Source organism: Falco naumanni, chromosome 4 (assembly GCF_017639655.2).
Source record: "Falco naumanni isolate bFalNau1 chromosome 4, bFalNau1.pat, whole genome shotgun sequence".
Taxonomy (NCBI): domain Eukaryota; kingdom Metazoa; phylum Chordata; class Aves; order Falconiformes; family Falconidae; genus Falco; species Falco naumanni.
Window position 1 is genome coordinate 39465829 of NC_054057.1, and position 19210 is coordinate 39485038.

The following is a 19210-nucleotide window of genomic DNA, read 5'->3' on the forward strand; positions in this document are numbered from 1 at the left end:
CCAAAAAGGAGAAATGAGACAGCCTTCCCTTACTTTCAGCTAGCAAGTATTTGCTTTACATGTTCTGCAGTTAACAATCATCCTACTCCAGGCTGAAAGCAAAGGAGACAGTAGATCTATTAGACCAAAAAAATGGGGGAGGGCAAGGGGAGTTAAAAAAAAAAAAATAAAAATCAGTAATTCAAAAATCAAGTACAGGCTATTTCTGGTGCCTGTAATTGGTTTCAGAAAGTCAAATAAACACAGATTACTAGCAAGGAAATCTGAATTTTGTGTAATACACCAAGTCTTGAGACTATTACTGAAAGTTATGAAGTGCTCCAAAGACTACAAATGGCCCCCAAGAAAATAATTCAATAATAATAATAATAATAATAAATTAAACGTAAATCACAAATTGTATTTATTGTGGCATAAGATGTGTATATTTCTTGGAATTAAATATCTGTCTTTTTATTAAAAACATCCACGTCTGTTCATGCTGGATTTAAAACATGAACAGAAGACATTTGCTAGATTAACACCCCTGTTATCATGTTTTAACTCCTTTAAAGAATCGCACAATAAAAAGTTAGCACCTGATTCTCGTCAGTTCACTATGTAGTCCAAAATAAATACTAACTTTATTCCTCACTCATAATATAAACCAAGATGGAAAGTAAAGAGTTAAAGCTGTTTGGCAGCTGTTACTTTAAACTCCTTTGGGTTTTATAATTTGCAGAGCATGTAATTTCCTTCACCCTGGAACTTTTTAAAAAACACCCAAGCAGAGGAATGTCACAGCAGGATCATCTGCCGTCAGTACAAGTCAGAGGTACGACACAGCAGAGGACCTCCCCCTCCAAATCTGTCACTTGTAATAAATTATTGTGTAGCCAGGAGCTGACTGAGACCAGGCAGACAGAGAAATCAAATTAAACGAGAATGTAGAATTGGACACGACCTATATAGATGTGATGGGTAGGGCTGAAGAGAGCAGTACGATTTCTTAGAGGGAGAAGATATGCAGAGAGGAGGGACAAGGACAGAGCCAAATGGCACTCTTGAATGAAAGGGACAAACAAAAGCATAAAACCTTGAGTACTGTTATTAAAATAGAGCAGTTTGAGGCAGTACTCAAGCACACAACACATGGGTTTCTTGTTAAACGTGCTCAGAAAGTAAAGACCAATGTATAGCACTAAAACCCAGCCACAGTGAAATCAGATCAGAGACAAGGTCAGCATTGCAAGACCTGAAGAGCAAGCACCACACAGCAATCGGAGACTGCCTTTCAAGAGAATACCTTGGACAGAAGCTTTTGTGCAATTGAGTAAGAAAAATAATTGCTTATGTCTATAATTCTTCAAATAAATACCCTTTTTCCCATAAGCTTCTCTCTTCTGCACCTATGAAGGAAGGGTATTCCATCATAAAAACATCATGTATGACTACATCAAGCCCCTATATCTGGCAGTGTGAACCCTCTCAAAGCAGAGAAACCCAACGTGGATAGAGAAGCTAACATTTAGAGACAGTTAAACTGCTACCCCATCATTTCACAACCTTGCACTAAATTTAGTTCATCTCAAAGTATCCACTTCCATCAACCCCAAGCTGTCAGTAAGATCTAATGAACAGTAAACTGCCCTCCAGCTCCCACTCAGTGTTGCAGGACAATAGTTCTGAAGCAGTCCTGAGCATGTCAGCCTTTGGCAAACAAAGGTGGACCCATTCTTCTCTTACCATTAGAACAAAGCCAGTAAGACACAGAGTACCTTTCACGTAATCTGTTCTATTCTGTTTACCTCTTCCAACTACTCGCATTTCCACATGAACTTTTTTCCTCTATTTCTACCTTATTTGCCTTTCCCTACCGTACAGCTTACAGCACTAGAAGTGGTCACAAAGCAGAACTTCTGCTATTTACCTCCCTGGCAATGGAAAAAGGAAAAAAATAATGCAGCAACTTGACAGATTACAGCCCAGCAGAACCCCAGCCACTAACTGGAGCCCTCATGCACTATTGCTATTTACAGATACAAAGAAATACAGATTTACAGATGTATATATGTATGAGCAAGAAGTTACAGTGGTGGCAGGCAGCGCAAGCCCAGCATCTGCCTCCTGCAAGTACCGAGAGCAAAACGACAAGACATTTGTTCCAAGCTCACGCAGCAAGGCAAAAACAACTGCACAGAAGCCAACAAGATGATTTTTTCACTTCCCTCAGTGAGTTCACAAAATGTTCATGAGAATCACCCTTTTATTTCAATTATTGCACAGACCCCTACGACCTGGATGCAGAGTTACTCAAAAAGCAGCAGCAGTGGGGCTGGAATGAATGCCAAGAGCCTGCTCACTACTGTATGTTCTGCCACACCAGCCCACCCCAAAGAAGCCGCAGTTTAGGATCCTCAGTTGGCAGAAAGCCAACACAACTGACCACCTAAGTCTGTGTGCAATGTGTAAAAAGGAATACTTAGGACTGACCAACACCACAACAGCCAGTAGCCATGAGGTACTGCCATGGTTGTCAAGCTAACCAAGCTTCTCTCGAGTAGGAAAAACACACAGAAACATACTGTTCTAGCTACAGCCCCATCTACGCACACCCCTGCATGGTAGTAAAGGCCAGTGAAATGCCTTATACCGCCTACACATTCAGCATCTCTCTCCAGGAACCGCTGAGCAACCAAACACTTCTCAATCCCTTCTGATATAGATTAAGAATCTGGGAGAAGAAGAGATATGGAAAAGAGTATTTCGGAAGCTGAAATGAAGCTGTATTTCAAGCAACTGGAAGGACAGGTTGGAACATTGCCAAGTTGTCAGGGACAACTAACTGTGAGTAAACATCCAGGTAATACAACTTATATAACGCACAGTTGGAGACCTACTGGTCAGAGGCAAGTTCAAGTGAATGTGACAAAGCATAAAATGTCTCCAGAACTGCCACAAGGATGGAAAGCCTCCAGAAACAAGACTCAGGAAACAAGTAGGTCTTAGCACAACTCCCTGATGAACTATTCATCTCCCTCATACTTTGGCCTGCCTGTGCTCCTTGCTCTAACCACAGGAGCACACTGAGGAGGACAGACATTCACCTCCTCTGAAAGTCAAGGTGGTCATGACTGTGTGAAGATGTAACTGGCCACTTCACCAAGGCCAACTTCTACATCACACCTGCTGGCAACAGAAGTTCTCTTGTCAAAAACAAGTGTGGCAGAAGATTCAGCCAGCAGACATATTCTGAAGAGATGGATCAGTGTGTTTACAAACTGTACAAAAAGATCAATATAGAAGACATTATGCTACCTAAATATGCATAATTTTATTTGATACTTTCTATTTCTGATAAAGAAAAACAAGAGCATATCAGTTCCAAACAGGTATATTGAGAGTACAGGAGTAGTTAGAAACCAAGGACCTACTATCACTACCAAAGAAGAACCTACTAGTACTAATTTTCACTGATGTAACTTGCAGAATAAGACTTTATTCTGTCACTTTTATGTGCATTAAGAATATCCACAAGATTCTCATTCTCTTCTTACAAGGGTGTGTCTTACCTTACATCAGGATAATACCATCTCAGAAGTATGATTTATTTTTTCCCCCCACTTTGGTCACAAAACATCAATGCAGAATCACACAGACTCTAGCACAAAGCACCACTGAGTTGGGAAAAAGAAACAGAAATACACAGAATTCACCAGTTTGGAGTAAATACCCTAAAAACTGACTGGATGTTGAATCAGACATATCTTAACTACCTCTGGAACTCCTACTTACCTTAATACAGATAAAAACATATAAAGTAGGTCAGCTAAGCATATTTGTGTTTTTTAGAAAGGATAATTTTTAATAGTATCGAAGGCACTATCACAGACTAGAGGCTGAATTGTCATAAGCTACTAGAACGAAAGAAAAAAATTCTAAGCAATAAAGGTTTACATGAAATATTTAAAATTCTAATATAAAAATTGACTTTTTCTGGGAAAGTTGGAAACATGCAAGTACTCCCAATAACAGTATGCAAATACCATAAAAACTGCAAGAAAAAAAGACCAGAAGCCAATAATGCTTAATTAGAGGTCTCAACAGATTGTTTAAAAATCTTGAACAAGGAAGTACACAAACCCATACACTCAATTCATTCTATCTGCTAGCAAGGGTTTATTTCAAATCTATTGCCACGAACAAGAAAGAACAAACACATCTGTGTACGTTTGCAAGCCAGAGATACTTTGAACAAAGCAACTGAGCAGAAAAGACGACACATCTTCTGGTGTTATTGAAATAGCCACAGTAATCCAAGGACAAAACTGAAGCCAAGTATTCTGGATAACACATTAATTTCATAGAATAATGACCGTTTACAAGGACAATCACTGTAAGTTGTTCAAAGTACAGAATATCATGCCATGAACACATAACTGAAAACGGTGGAAAATGCATTACAGTTTTACTACTGTGAGGTAAGCTTTGATTCATACCATATGGCCTTACAACACAAGCATGTGTGCACGTCTGCACATGTGTGCACGAATGCTGAGGTCTCCAACCCGCAATTGTATCCATCTCTGTTTTCTAGCAAAAGACAGGAGGATTCCAACAAACACTAAATTTGTAGTTGTTCAGTCATTCAGGAAAGCTAATCATACTGACTCCCCATTTTTGTCTTAGAAACCTGGCAGTTAATGCAAACTGAGATAAATTAAGGTGCGAAGACCATACCTAGCATCAATATACTACCCAGTTATGTTTGCATTTGTTTTCCCCTTTACAAGGCTTAAAAAAAAAAACAACCTTAAAACTTAACAAAACCAATCATGCTAGTATCTTAATAATTCATGACAAGGAGAGGGATCAATGGACATATCATTAAGTTCTTTTCTTCTCCCTATTCTGGTTAACATGGTATAAAACATACAATATTTTTATTTCCCCCTCAGGCAAAGAGGTCCAATGAATGCAATACATGGTTACTTCATAAGATCATGGCTCACCAGTCTGTGTCTAAAAATAAAAAAAGCTAACCCAAGCATTATACTAAGAGCACAGAGAACATTATTTACAAGTTTTTATTTTAATAATTTACATCTTATTTTAATAATTTACTTATCAGCAAACTTCTCAGAAATAAACATTTACCTGCGTTGCTTCGCTTTTTGAATTAAATATTTTTATTTGAATTAAAATAATTGCCCTTTATGGTATTTTCTGCATTGTAGCTACAGACAAGTACTGATTTTTTAACAGCATCTTGGATTTGAGGTGTTTTATCCTCTTGCTGTTTAACACCATGAAATGAGATTTTAATGTTACCAGCAACATCAAGCTTGTGAGCATGTTTGAAATACAGATTTGTTTACATGACTACTTTTTAAAATGTAGGTTGTCTTCTGGCAGACTGAAATAAAGTTACAAATTCAGCTCAACTCAACACGGAAGGGAAGGTGAGGGAAAGAGCAAGAGGAAAAAGAAAAAACTTTTTAGTACTCGCAGCTGGAACCCACCCAAACTTCATTTCCTATATAGCAACTGCAACATGCCATCCTGTCATTTTTATGCTTTTTGTTTTTGCCTTCCACCCCCCCATCCCCCCTTACTTTCATTGAAAATATATATATATATATATAGGGGTTTTTGTTGTTGGTTTTGTTTGGTGGTTTTTTTTTTTTTCCAGAAGCCAAGCTTGCCGTCCATTTTGGGGACAAGTGGCTATGTATCTACTTACAAAACAATCCTCAAATTTGAACATCAGTGTAGCAGGTGGGGGCTGTCTGCCTTCCCAGGAGGCAGAAAGTGAGCCCACACTGCTGACACACCACTGTGCTGCCCACTGCCAGGCAGTTCTCTGGCTTCACCCTCTACACTCACGCAAATGTAACAAAACAAAGCACGGAATGGCAAGAAATGGGTGACTGAATCTGAAAATTATTTCAGCAGGGTCCAAGAAGAAACTGCCATAACTGAGTATCAGTAAATATCTTAAAAGCTCCCTAATCATTAAAGTAAAAATGGTATGAATTAAAACCCAACTCTTGTGTGGCCTTGGTTTACTTCCCGGACCTGACCTAGACAACGTGCCAGCTTGGTCACTGCATTTTCTTTTTACAGCTGACCTTCTTCTGCACAGTAGAAGAATCTTCCTCATCCTGTGACTAGAGAGTAAACGATGAGTGTTTATTCTCCAAGAAAGACACACCCTTTAATTCATGCTTACTTTTATTATACACTCAAGTTGCTGTAAGAATAACTTAGAGATGCAACTCAGCAAGAGAAAGCGCTATTCCTTTTGGCAAACGTACACTTCTCCTTCAAAGCCTTTGGGCTGTTAAAAGCTTTTCTGAATTTTTACAAGTTTTGGAGTAATTAAGGATGCACTCTACTATCTCCACAAAGACACACCAGAAAGTAAGCAATGATCATCCCTGCAACCTGATACTGTCAGATACTATTTGTTTATAGCCAGTCCTCAGAGGTACCAAAGCTCTTTCATGATGGCCTATTTAGAGTATATCCTTACTAGCTGTTAATCTGTATAGCAGTAGACAAAATGACATAAAGTAACAGTGAAGGGAATTAAATTTCTGCCCCATGTCAGCATCATGGTCAGGAAACACTGCTGTGTATTTGCTCTTCCTCCTACTCAATATATACCTTCTTGAAAATGCCAGTATCACCAGAGTTTTGTAAAGCACAGGCACACAGATTAAATAACACCTAGACTGAAGAAACACCCAAGATAGTTTGGCCATAAGAATTCCAGCTTTAAGATTTTACACAATGCAGTTGGCTAGGTAGGGATAAGGCAAGATGACACTTGATCATTTTGAGTAGCTAACTGATGCAGGAGTTACTACTTGAATGCATCAGATATTAAAAAGCATCTTTGTTTATATGTAATCATCCATGGTAAACAAAATTCCTTCTACTGCTGTGAAGGAATCTACAAGGCTATCACTTACCTGTAAGAGTTTTGCTCTTGACAGCTTACAGACACTCTTTTTGTATTTTTCTTCACCAGAAAAGAATTTATGAAAATACAGAGTATTCACTTAAAATCATGCATTAACTTGCACATGGGAATAACCATTACTTTTCCACTACAATGCCAGAAAAACTACTCTACTCTGTTATGAAGCCACTCACCCCTCAAAACCCAAAGATTTTTTCTGTGCAGAAAGTTAGCTTGTGACATGACACTGCTTTGATTGACAACATCTGCTGAGAGGGCTCAGCTCTTCTGGCAGCAATAGTAAACCATGCTTCAACAAGAAAACCCCACCAAAAAAACAAAAACAAACAAAGAAAACCCAAAGAAAAGAGAAAGTTACTGAAAGATCAACTACATACTCACAGGTAAAGTTATGAATTAAAACAAGATCTCCAGCAAGATTTTGAACCTAGCTAGAGTGCCAAGTAGTTTTCACTGAGGCAAAGCTTCACAGAGCAGACTGCTATTCTTATCTGATCTAAAGAAGGTAGTCCTTATCTAATCAAATGTCTGGAAAAACTAAGTTTTTGACAAGAATTTTAGTACATCAGGTTCTCTTCCTTCAATAATCGAATTTTAAAGTACTTTTACAAGTTTAACATTCCAAAGCCTCTTGCAGTTATAACTCAATAGCTTGCAGCAATAAGTAAACTTGAAATGAAACCCATTAGAAGCTCTTGCTCCTACTGCTTCAGACTGCTTGAAGCAAGTGTCTTTTTAATTTGCATATAGACTGCTAACAACAATATTTACATCAAGTTTAATGCCATAGTTACCTCTAAAAAGTTTTAACTTGCAGTACACTAAAGAATGAAATAACTATCCTGTAAGAACAAAGGAAATTTTAACTTTATATTAAAGAAATTTGTTTTCTTCCAAAGTTTTAACAGTAGGAAAAAAAAGTGAGTCCCTACACAGGCACTCTGCAAAACAATGAAAATGCAGCTCTCATTTCAAACATCTGTGTCCCTGGCTCCTGTAAATCATACATCATGAACCTAGAGACTGGCTCAAACTTAAGTTATTTGCCAGGACCTTGACTGTAGCACCACATGCTGAAATAAGCTGAGTTGCAAGAATACTCTGGGTACTAGCAGTAAAGCTAAAAGAGCAAGTATATCACTGTGTTTCACTGTGTCTATCAACATTACTACCACAAGTAGCTTTTTGAACTACTGTAATATTTGTCCAGGTCAGCATGCTACCCAGCAGGTTTCAGAACTTGCCAGGAGCACAATTCAGAGGGAAGCCAAGAGAGCAACTGTTGCTCCCATCTTGAGCTGATGTCACACATTCTGCAAACACAACGCTGCGCCTGGGCAAGTTTATCGCCCTGCTGCCCCCTGCGTGTTCCCACCCTCATCCGCCTCACCCCTGCAGACCATCAGTCCTGTCTCCAGAGCTCCTGGACCCGTTTATTTCCCTAGCAATACTTGCCCAACTCAAACAGAAGCAAGAAACAGCCACGAACACTCCCTACCAGACTTTCCTGCCAGTCAGCAACAAAAGCACTCCAAGCCTTTCAAGATATGAGAGGGCCAACAATACAGGGGCAGAAGAAGGAAGGGTAGCAAAAGGAGTGAAAACTTCTTATCTCTCAGCAGAGACCTTAATCTAGGAGGCATCAATGCAGAAGTGCAGTAACTAAGGAAAGCAAGGCAATTATCTGGAGGAAAGTGAGAATCGCACTGGCTGACAGAGTTCAGAGAGGAGTGACCAGACACCATCAGGCATCGCGCGCTCATTATGCCAAAATGTACATTCACAGCTAGCTGACAAAAGTTCTCTTCCAGAATGCTAAACTAAACATCCAGTACTGCCCTCCACATTTCTTTGGAATTTAAATGGGTCAAAGCACATCATTTCCTCTCAAGCCATTTGGGACATCCAGAGAGCAAAGATGACCCAGGTCCTAACCCACCCATTACCCTACAACTAGGAGAAACACTCGCGAGCACTACACCTCACAGTTCACTTGAAATGAAAAAGTGGATGAAGCTCTGTTTAAACTACCACACAGGGTACAACCTGGACCGAGGCAGGAACAAAAACCTGTCCTGATGGAGACAGTCACAGCTGAAAGTATCTCAAATCATCTGCCAGTACCTAGGTCCAGGTCTGCCAGTATTCACTGCTCTTATGCAGTTTTTTCATCTACTGTAGGCAAATTAGTTTTTAAGAAATTCTTTACACTTTTCCTTTGAACAATGGGGTGGTATCTTATTTTCAGACCATAGCCATTTCCTTTGAGCGGTAACTCTTAAAACAGTTAACTTGCTAAATGTTGTGCCCTACACCTTCTCTTATAATTCTGCGAAAAGTTTAATCCTGCATCAATGGCACTGCTGCCACGTACTTGTTTTCCCTTATCAGCTCTTCTCAGCCCCTTCCTCTGCAACAGCAACAGCAATTGTGTTAATTCCCAATGAATCCAACTGGGGAAATGATCCAGGTGAAGGCTGAACTGGTGCATACAGCAGTTTTCAGTTGGATAACTTTCTCAATCTGGTTTACCACATTTCTACACAAATGCCAGTAAAAGAAAATACACAAAGGTGAGAGTAACAATGCAGCTTAATCCAGAATAAATCAACTCTTGGGAACATAAAGGTAATTAAAAACATGGCAAAAAACACTTTGACAAGCCCGAACAACTCTGCAAGCCTCCTTACTTGTTTCTAAACCATTCTTTTTGTTTATTTACTCTTGAGAACGAAAGACTTAGGCTCATAAGCATAATGCTACAAAGACAAATGGTTTAGAAATGTAAATAGATAATAACTCTTGTTTGAGCCTTGAGAAATGCAAGATAACCCAGCCAGATAACCCAAGAGTGTGTGTTCCTTCACAAAGCTTATTACATAGTATATATTCAGTAGTTCTAAGGCCAAGCCAGAGGGCAACACCATTCTGATGAAACTTCCAGTTACAGTATCTGAGGGAGGATTAATATGACTGAATGGGAGTACAAACAGCATTGTCTAGGCTGTCGTGCTAGTCGGTCAAGATCCACACAGCACAATTCATCTGACCAAATGTGCTTACTCCAGGTGACAGGAATGACACTCAGCCCCATTAGCTGAAAAGATTAGATCTTCATGTCTGTAAAATGTCTATGGATGACTAGCTAAGATGTAGACACTTGCAGGCACCTGAGTTAGGCGAGATGCCTCCTACCTCAGATGACAATTGCATATCCCTCCCATGAGAAGTCTTACATCCACCTATCAAGCACAGACCGAGAGATGAGACATTTGGATCTTAACCTTTCACTTTGCACAACTTTTCATGACATGGTGGAGAGCAAGAGGAATGGACAAAACTGCCGATACATTAATTCCCTTCCAACAGCAGTCCAAATACAGCATTTATCTTAATTTGTTGTTGCTTTGTTATCAAGCAAGTCTCATAACATCACCTGAGAAATACTTATTGCTGTATATGTCCTTGCTTATAAAGGATGAAAGAAATACAGTTTTTTCAGTAATTCAGTCACAAAGATGGGATGAAACAAGAGGGAGGTCCCAACACTGCTACCACCTCTGTAATTACTGCATTAAGAAGAAAGGACTCTTTTCTTGAACAAAGCAGTAGTACTTTATGCCTCTACCTCTTATTTATCTCAGCATTTACTGATTGTCAAGGTAAACTCCCCTTTACTGTTAAACATTGCTATTGTATTACTAACACCTACCACATAGTACAGTAGTTGTCAGCACTTTTGCAGCTAGAACTTAAGAAAACTGGAAGCATTTTGCACCTTAATGAATTCAGCTTCTTTGTCATCCCAGAGCCAAAAGGATGCAGCTACTTCCTTCCCCTTGGCTTCGCCCTGGCACTCCATTTCCTCCCTGCTAAATGCAGTTGCCACTGTGTCTCCTCCAAGCCTGGTTCCCACCGAGCAGAGAGGCCTCTACGAGAGCCACTCCAAGTCCAGCAAGGCTTATGCAGGGGTCTCCTCTACTGTTGTGTGCTCATCTCTCCCTCTGAAAAACAACCGTTACACCAGCACAGCAGAGTCTTCCATAGTGCAGGTTCCTACTCACAGAGACAGGGAGGCTTCACCTCCTGGTGCGTGAGGTATATGGATAACAGATAAAGCCAGGATTTCACTCCCTAGTGTGCCTCCACAGTATGGCACAGGCAGTGACAGCTCACAGAACTGCAAAAGCTAAGAGTAGGAACAATTGAAAGATAGCTTCAGTGTTGGATTTCAGGGAATTTTATGCCCTGCTATGGAGACTGCTTCTATTCAAAATATACTGTATGTCCACAGTAGTTCCGTTTTAATATACCCAATCCCCCAAGTAGCTAGTGAGGGAGCTAAACTTACAGACTATATTGTACATAAATTAATCTTTCCTTCAGCTAGTCTTGAGATCTGTTGCTCTTCAAACCAGCAAAAAAGTGACATGGGTATATCTGAACCACAACATTGGCATTTTACATGAAATGAAAATGTAGCTCTATGTTGAAATATACTTCAATACTACTCTCAAGGGCTCAGATTCACCATTAAGTGAAGTACGATTCTGTCTTAATATTCTGAAGTGAAAGATTCAATGCACTTACTAAAAGCAACAAGAAATTACAGTATGTCTACATTCTTATGGCTCTGTATTAACAAATATGTATGTAACTTTCCAGTTTCCAATAAAAATAAAGATTGTGTTTGTAAAAAGCACATGTATAATGCTTCTTACCATGCACAACAAGCCAGATACTACATTAACTTTTCAGTTAATGTAAGCCAGCTTACAGGAAAGTGTTTCTGGAATTTCTGAAGAAAACAAAAAAAAGCAACATTCAGTTCTCTTTGTTATTTCCTAAAATAAAATGTTTTAGTGTATATTTAGCATGTATTATATTTAGTATTATTAAACTCATTTGTTCTAGTAAATACAACAACTTACACAGACTTCTTGCCTCCCTTATTTGTGCTCCCTGACAGATAAATGGTTGAGACCTGTGAGAGAGGCAGAAACCAACAGTGTCATTTCTCTCAGAAGTTGCCTTTCTTCATATCTAAAGGCAGAACTGACATATACTGGAGCAAAGGGAAACTACTCCTACAAAAATTGCAGCTTGCATAAGGTAGTCAGTGTATAAGGTTACAGAAAAACTGAAAGTGCACACTTTGATTTCAAGTTGCAGGTATTTTGGAGAGATTACTTAGTTTGCCTTTGGCTGAGTGGAAGACTAACTATCCCCCTAAATTATAAGCTGAAGGCACACGACACAATTGTATTGATCAAATGTACTAGAGTAATTTGAGATATGTGGAAAAGCAGCATCATTCCCGACCATACTGCTATCCAACAGCCAAACTTCAAGCAGGGTTGTTAAGAAACGTCATTAAAGCTGAATCACCAAGCTTCCAGGTACTGTGCATACTATACTGACATGACCTATGCATCGAGTTTCCTTGCCATACATTTTCCTCTCAGTTTTCTTCATGCAGCAAGACTGTAGCCAGTCATTACACACAGAAGATGAGTAAAAAACTCATTTGAAGTTTGTACTAACAGAAGGCAGAGTGACATTTCTTCTCTTCCATGCACCAAAACCATTGGAGATTTCTTAATTTTTTTGACAAACCTAAAACCACAATCCTTCTCCCTCCCTAGCACACAAATACATATACCCAGGCTTCTGTTACATTAACAAGCATAATGGTCAAACTGCATTTCATTGCCACCAGAAACCTCTCCTGTAGAGGGGACTGCTATTTGAAACCATTCACTTGGCCAGAAGTTGGCACAGAAAACAGACGTCCCTAAAAATTTCATGAACCAGGTTCTAGTCTCAAACAGTAAGAGGTGTCAGTGCGAGGTCTGAAGAAAAAAAGACAAGAGAGGGGGGAAGGAGAAGGTTGTTTTAACCTTTGTGTTAGGCAACACATGGCAATTAACACCATCTCAAGACACAAGTGGACAAGACCACAGGGAAAGCCAGCATGTGAGTTTGCTGTCACTTGACAGGTGCATACACACATTATTTAAGGTAAAATGAATCACTTACTGCAAGGTATTACAAGCCAAAAGGGTGAATACAAATGTTTAGCAGAAAAAACCTGCAGTTTTAAACCCTCAGCTCACCTAGGTAATTTGTTCATCTGACAGAAAATCAGTTACTAGGCATTTGCAGGCATCAGTAGTTGAAGGTAAACAAGAAAAAAAAAAATCTACTGCTTACCTGGATCTGATAACCGATAAAAGCAACGAATACCTCATCCTCATTAAGATTTTACAATACTATCTTGTACTAAGTAAACAATTTGTTCCTCCACTAAAATAAAACAACAACTTTGGTACTGCTTTAGAGCAATTTAGCTTCTACTCTTAGGAGTCCATTTGTGGTCTCAATAAAAGAAATACTTGCATTTGAAGGTCATTAGTAATTTGCAGCTGACTGAGAAAAGACAGTACGGCAGTGCAAGACGAGAGAAAGACTTCATTTCTGCATCATCTAAACTTTATTATCATGGGTAAAACTGCAAGCTTGGCATTATTGACTAAATAAAAAAAAAAAAAAAAAAGCCAAAAACTTGAAGGTCTTCTCACAGCTGTTACTGTGCTGTCTAGAGAAGAAGCCTTTAAAAAATGTCCAGCTGAAATGGTTGTGAAATTAGCTTTCACAATGTCAAGTAATGTAATGGCTGTTTGCAGGCAGGCAATTCCAAACAGCAGCACTCAAGCATTAACTCTCCAGTCCTCCATGCACAGAGTGAGGAGAAGATGCTGTGGATTCTGACTAAGCAGCAACAGCTGAACTTTTATTCACCATCATACTAGGAAAAAGAAGTATCTCCCTGATCTCCTTCTGGGACTATGAAGGTGGGATATCCTGAGTATATTAATCTACTAGTCCTTGAATTGGATGCAATTTATTACTCAAACATAAATAATTATAACTACTTCATTTGGAACAACTAACAAAATATGAAGACATGAATTAAAACCAATACTCGTTGCAGCAGAGGAGTCATACTGGACTTCTGCATTGCAACACACTATTTTAGGCTTTCTCTTAAAAGACCCTCCCTAGCATCTACAAATGAATCACCCTCATCTTCTACTGCAAAACAAAGTATACAGTCGACAAAGAAATTTAACCCCTTCTCAAATTACACTGATTTTGCCTACATTCTCCCTTGCTAAGGCTCCCTAAGTTTAAAAGGGATCTGCTCATATAAAGAAAACTCACTGTGTCTTTTGTCTGTACTCATCAGACAAACCACCACTTCCCAGTAGGAATACAGCTTAAGAGTTGGTTTGTTTTCTTTGTTTTAATTAAAATCTCTACACATTTATTGCAGCATTCAAAACAAGTTCTGGAATACCTGATAGAACAATTAAACAAACAACCCCCCCCCCCAAAAAAAAAACCTTAAACCCATAATTTAGTCCTCACCTGAAACACTTGAGAGGTTTCAAGCATTTGAGGAAAGTTAAAGAGATAAAGCCTTACCAAGCCCTAAGTGTACCTTCATGGATTTCTCACAACCTCACTGCTGGGGCTCTAAGCATCAACGCTGACTAAAAATGAACAACTCATCTGTATGGCTGTTACTGTAATAAAAAAAAAAAGTTACAGAAACTTAGAGGGTACCCCTGTGACCTTCAGAGGTCACAACAGACCTGCATAATGAATCAAATAAGGTAACAGTGTGCCAGTCATCCAATTTTCTAAATAGGGTGCTAAGTGCAGAGCTTAATTACCAGTACTTTCCATATTCACAGATTATGCAATCAGTCTGGCCAAGCAGAATTTGAAGCTGGAACTGTCTGAACCTACGGCTGAGAGCAGCAGAAGAGAGAAATGCTTGATGCAAAGCATCGCTCCTTATCCCTTCCTTAACCAGAACACCAACGACAAATCCCATCTTCAAATAGCTCCAAATCCAAGACGTATTTATTTGGTCTGTTAACACAGGCATGGAATGTCTTAACTGAGTCTCATCTAATCTGTTCCTCTTCGAGGAGGGCTCTCCGCACTAGTCTCTTGTAAACTGTCCAATAATAAATATTGCAGCTGAAACAATTACTCCCTGATGGCATTGTCTGGCTTTCTCAACTCCACCTTTATTCCCATCCCTTGTTTTTTTACTAATCTCTTCCCAGCTGCAAGGGGAAAGTTAGACATCTGCAAACATCCCTGAACTTTGGCAATGGTCCCTCACCTGTAGCTACAACTATCACCATGGTGCTAAAAGGGCAGGAGGGAAAAACAGTTGGTTTAGATTTTACAACCACTTAGCACTTACTATGCTCAGTATACAAACAAGGACTGTGCCCAATACCAAAACTCTTTTCCCCAGAAGATGTTCATGCTTGATGATTAGGAACTTACTCAAGGCTACAGGCTGGCATTGCATAAACTTTCAAAAAAGGCTCATGGTAAGTGGCTGGTAAATAGTCAGCAGAATATACTTCAATATGAGAATAGCTCTACATATCCACTTACCAATGTACATGTCCAAAGAGTAAAGACTGGGCTAGTAATTAGACTTTGGAAAACTATGCTACCTATGAAAACTTGGATGTTCTTACATGGAAGATAAAATTAGACCATTTGATTTAGATAGAAACGTTTGCTACTCACTGAAATAGCTGCCTATTACTCAAATCATCAGCTACCAGGCTTGACATGGATGTAGCAGCTATAGAGACAAGTCTCCACATACCATGAATTGAGCTTGACAACAGAAGATGAGATCAACAGGGCAGCTGAAAAGCACTAATTCTGCCAACACCTCACCACTCTGATCACGTATATGAAAAACATTTTCCATATGACACAGAAATTACAATAAATTTTGGTAATACCTTTGTATCCAAAGTTCAAGGGATGAACACCGTTCTGTTTTTCTGGCACACTTATCAATAAACTCAGTACAGTCCTGAGCTCACTGGCCTTTTGAGTTACAGTTTAGTACTTCTTATTCCAGAACTGCTATTGCTTTGTCCTTAAAAAAAGGCAGAAATAGGACATTACAGTTGATGCCGGATTGCCTAGCTTGGAAGAGTTCGCTACAAGGTACCAACACCTTTTGAATACTCTGTATCGGAGCAGAGGCCCACCTAGACCTGAGTTAGTATACCCTAAATACCGCAAAAGACAGAATTCAAAGAGGTTACTTCTAACATTTTCCTTCCTGCGGCAAGCAGGGCTTACTGATTCTTACCGACACATGAGACAGGAAAGCTTGGAGGCACCGGACGCTGCTCGCCACCGAAGCGAAGCAGCCCTACCACCTCGTCCCACATGGCATGTTCAGACACTCGACAACGCGTGCCACCGGGCTGGCGCTGAGCGCAGGGGAGGTCGCATTTCCCCCTAATGCGTTTCGTACCCCCAGGTAGACAAGTTCTCTCCTTCCCCACATAGCCGCGGTCCCGGCAGGCGCGACGCCGCCGCAGGGTCCCTGTCAGAGGCCGGTGGAGGGGCTGCCCCGCCACCAAAGGCAAGGGCCGCGGCAAGCGGGGCACGGGGGATGTCCCCCCGCCAAGCCCCCACCGGGGCTGAGGGCAGGTGCACCTCGCCGCCCAGGGGACCGCTCGCCACGGCACCTGTGAGGATCAGGGCTGAGCAGCCCACAGCAGGACCCCGGCCCGGCCCAGAGGACCCGGGAGCTGCCCCAGGTGCCGGGGGAGCCGCCGAGGCCTCCCGGGGGCTCGGGTACTGCCCCGCTGCGGCTTCTGCTCCCGCCCGGGCGAAGGCGGAGGGGGCCGGCGACCCTGACCGGCCGGGGCAGCGCCTTTCCCCGGCTGCCCTGGGGCGCAGCGGCCGCCCGGCGCCGTGACAGGCCCCCGCCCGGCCGGCGGGCAGCCCACCGCGCCGAACAAAAGGCCCGGCCGAGGCCCGGAAACGTCCCGGGGCGGCGGGCCGAGCCGCGCCGCCAGACCCGGGGGCCAGCCCGCTGCCCGGCGGCCCCACACGGCCGGTGGCAGGGCCTGCCGCCGCCGGTGCCCCTCAGCCCGCCTCTCACCGCCGCGTCGGGCCCTGCAGCGGGCACAGCGGGGAGGCGGGGGCAACCGGGGGAGATGGTCGCAATGCAATAGCTCCGGCGGCGCTGAGGGAGGGGGCAGCACAATGAGGCCAGCGGCAGCCCCTGCCCCTTCCGTTAACAAAAGCTCCCCCGCCGCGGGGCTGCCTTCGCCACCCCGGGCCCGGGGGGTCTGCAGCAGGCGGCGCCCCCGCTGCGCTCCGCGGGCGGTGGGAGCCGGGAGAGGTCTCGCATGGCCGCCCCCGCTCCTCCGCCGAACCGCCGGGCCCCCCAAGTTTGCCGCCGCCCGCACGATGCAGCCCCCCGCCGCCCCGCGGGGGTCGCCGCACAAAGCGGGCCGGTCCCGCCGCCCTTCCCGCACCGACCTTGAGTCGCCTCGGGCGCCCCTAAGGTTTTGGTCACCGCCTTCCACACGTTGCAGCCCAGCAGGCAGAGGAGAAGCGCCGCCGACCTGCTCATTTCCACCCGCCGCCGCCAGCCGCCGCCAGGGAGGGAATCGCCGCCGGAGCCGCTGCCCGGAGGAGGAGGAGGAGGAGGAGAAAGAGCCGCATCAGGGGCTGGCCCGCTCCGCGCCTCCCTCCATGTTGCCGCGCGCTGCCCCTCCTGCTTTCTCCGCCTGCTGCATTGTCGTCCCGCCGCTGCGCCCCGGCCTCCGCGTCCCGCGTTGTCCCCCCGGGCGGGCGGCGGGGGGGAGGCGGCCGTGCTCCGCGGCCCCGGCTGCCTGCCTGGTTTTATTTTTTAAGGTTTTTTTTCCCCCCGTTTATTTTTTTTTCCCCCTCCGGTCTCCCGGCAGGGGCGGCAAGGCTCCGCCGGCCGCTGGTTAACCCTTTGCGGCAGCCCCTGCCCCGCGCGGCGGGCCCGGCGGGACAGCGCCCCCTGCCGGCCGCGCCCCGCCCCGCCCCGCCGGCCGCGGGTCCGGGGGCCGCTCCCCGGCGAGGAGCGGGGCCTGGCGCGCGGCCTCGCCGCCGGGGTCTCGTCGCCTCGCGAGCGCGGCTGCCGCCCGGAGGCAGCGCGCGGCCCCGGCTGGAAGCGCGCGCCCCGCGCCACCAGGTGCTGCCGCGCTTACCTGCCGCGGGGCCGGGGCCGCCCGCCGCCACCTCCCCCCCGTACGGCTGCAAAATGGCCTCCTCGGCGGTGCCGTCCCCCGCCGCGGCGGCTCCCTCCCTCGCCTTCAGCTGCAGCCCGGCGGGAGGGACGAGGGGGAAGACGGACGCGGTGGCTTACAATGGCACGGCTGAGACGTGTCACAGGGTCCCCCGCGGCCTGCTCCCCCGCTGCTGCCGTTTCAAGCGCGTTTTTTAAAACCAAAAAGAAACACGACCAAAGCACAACGGAAAATGCATCCATCTACTGGTCTTTATACAAAACTGTGTACAAAACGCTACCGCGACCTGCCCGAGAACGGCGCAGCCTGGGGCTTAGGTGCCGCGCTGAGCGCAGGGCCGGGCCGGGGCTTCTGCACGGTAGCGGGGGCTGCGGCAGCACGGCGGGAGCTGCGGCCGCGCGGGGCCGTCTCGCTGGGGGGTCTCGCACCGGCACGTTTTGCACCGTCCCTAAGAGCACCGCGGTGTGCTTTCCTCCGGGCCGGCACAGACAGCGGGCCAGCAGCGCTCGCTCCTCCCTCCCCGGGCTCTGCCGAGCATCACACTTCCCGGGGCGGGAGACCGGCGCCCCTGCGTGCCCCCAGCGCAGGGGCCGCCGCCGCAGACAGCTGTTAGGGGAAGCCTTCACACAGCTGTGCAAAGCGCAGCCTCTGCCCCGCCAGCTCACCGTTACCCACCATCTGCTCCCAAACACTGCCGAGGCTTCAGCGTGCCTGTAAGGCTGAAGTTTGTAAACCTACAAGTTTAATCTCTCACAGAGGTGTCTTAAAGCTTCAGGTTTTATTTGTAATACCTATTTTTAAATAAAATCTCCCATAAAAATGCAATGCGTTGTGCATTTATGTGTAGAAAGCAGTACAGTTGTTTACTTTGTCACTTCAGTATTTGACCAGAGTAACTATACCACAAGCTACAGATTGCTGCTTTTATGAATTTTATGAACTTCTTGTGCCTCAGAAACTGTTAAAACTGATTTTCCAGTTCCTTTTTAGAGACACTCCATTGATTGCAATATATTTCAGTCCAATTTTACTGTTAGGTTGTTCAAATACATTTTCTGAGAACCGATAAATACGGCGTAGACACCGCAACTTCATCTTTTTATCCTGACAA

General features: G+C 44.0%; 1 protein-coding gene across 3 annotated transcripts in view; it reads right to left on the minus strand.

Moving 5' to 3' along the window:
* FAM171A1 (family with sequence similarity 171 member A1) overlaps positions 1-17781 on the minus strand; it is a 90399-nt gene extending 72618 nt beyond the window's left edge. For 2 of the 3 annotated variants that reach the window (XM_040591867.1, XM_040591866.1), the window contains exon 1: positions 17360-17781. In XM_040591867.1, the coding sequence (XP_040447801.1) occupies positions 17360-17453 (94 nt within the window). In that variant the 5' untranslated portion in view covers positions 17454-17781. The remainder of the gene's footprint in view (positions 1-17359) is intronic. The other variant, XM_040591865.1, reaches the window with a different exon arrangement.
* Positions 17782-19210: the final 1429 nt, after the last annotated feature.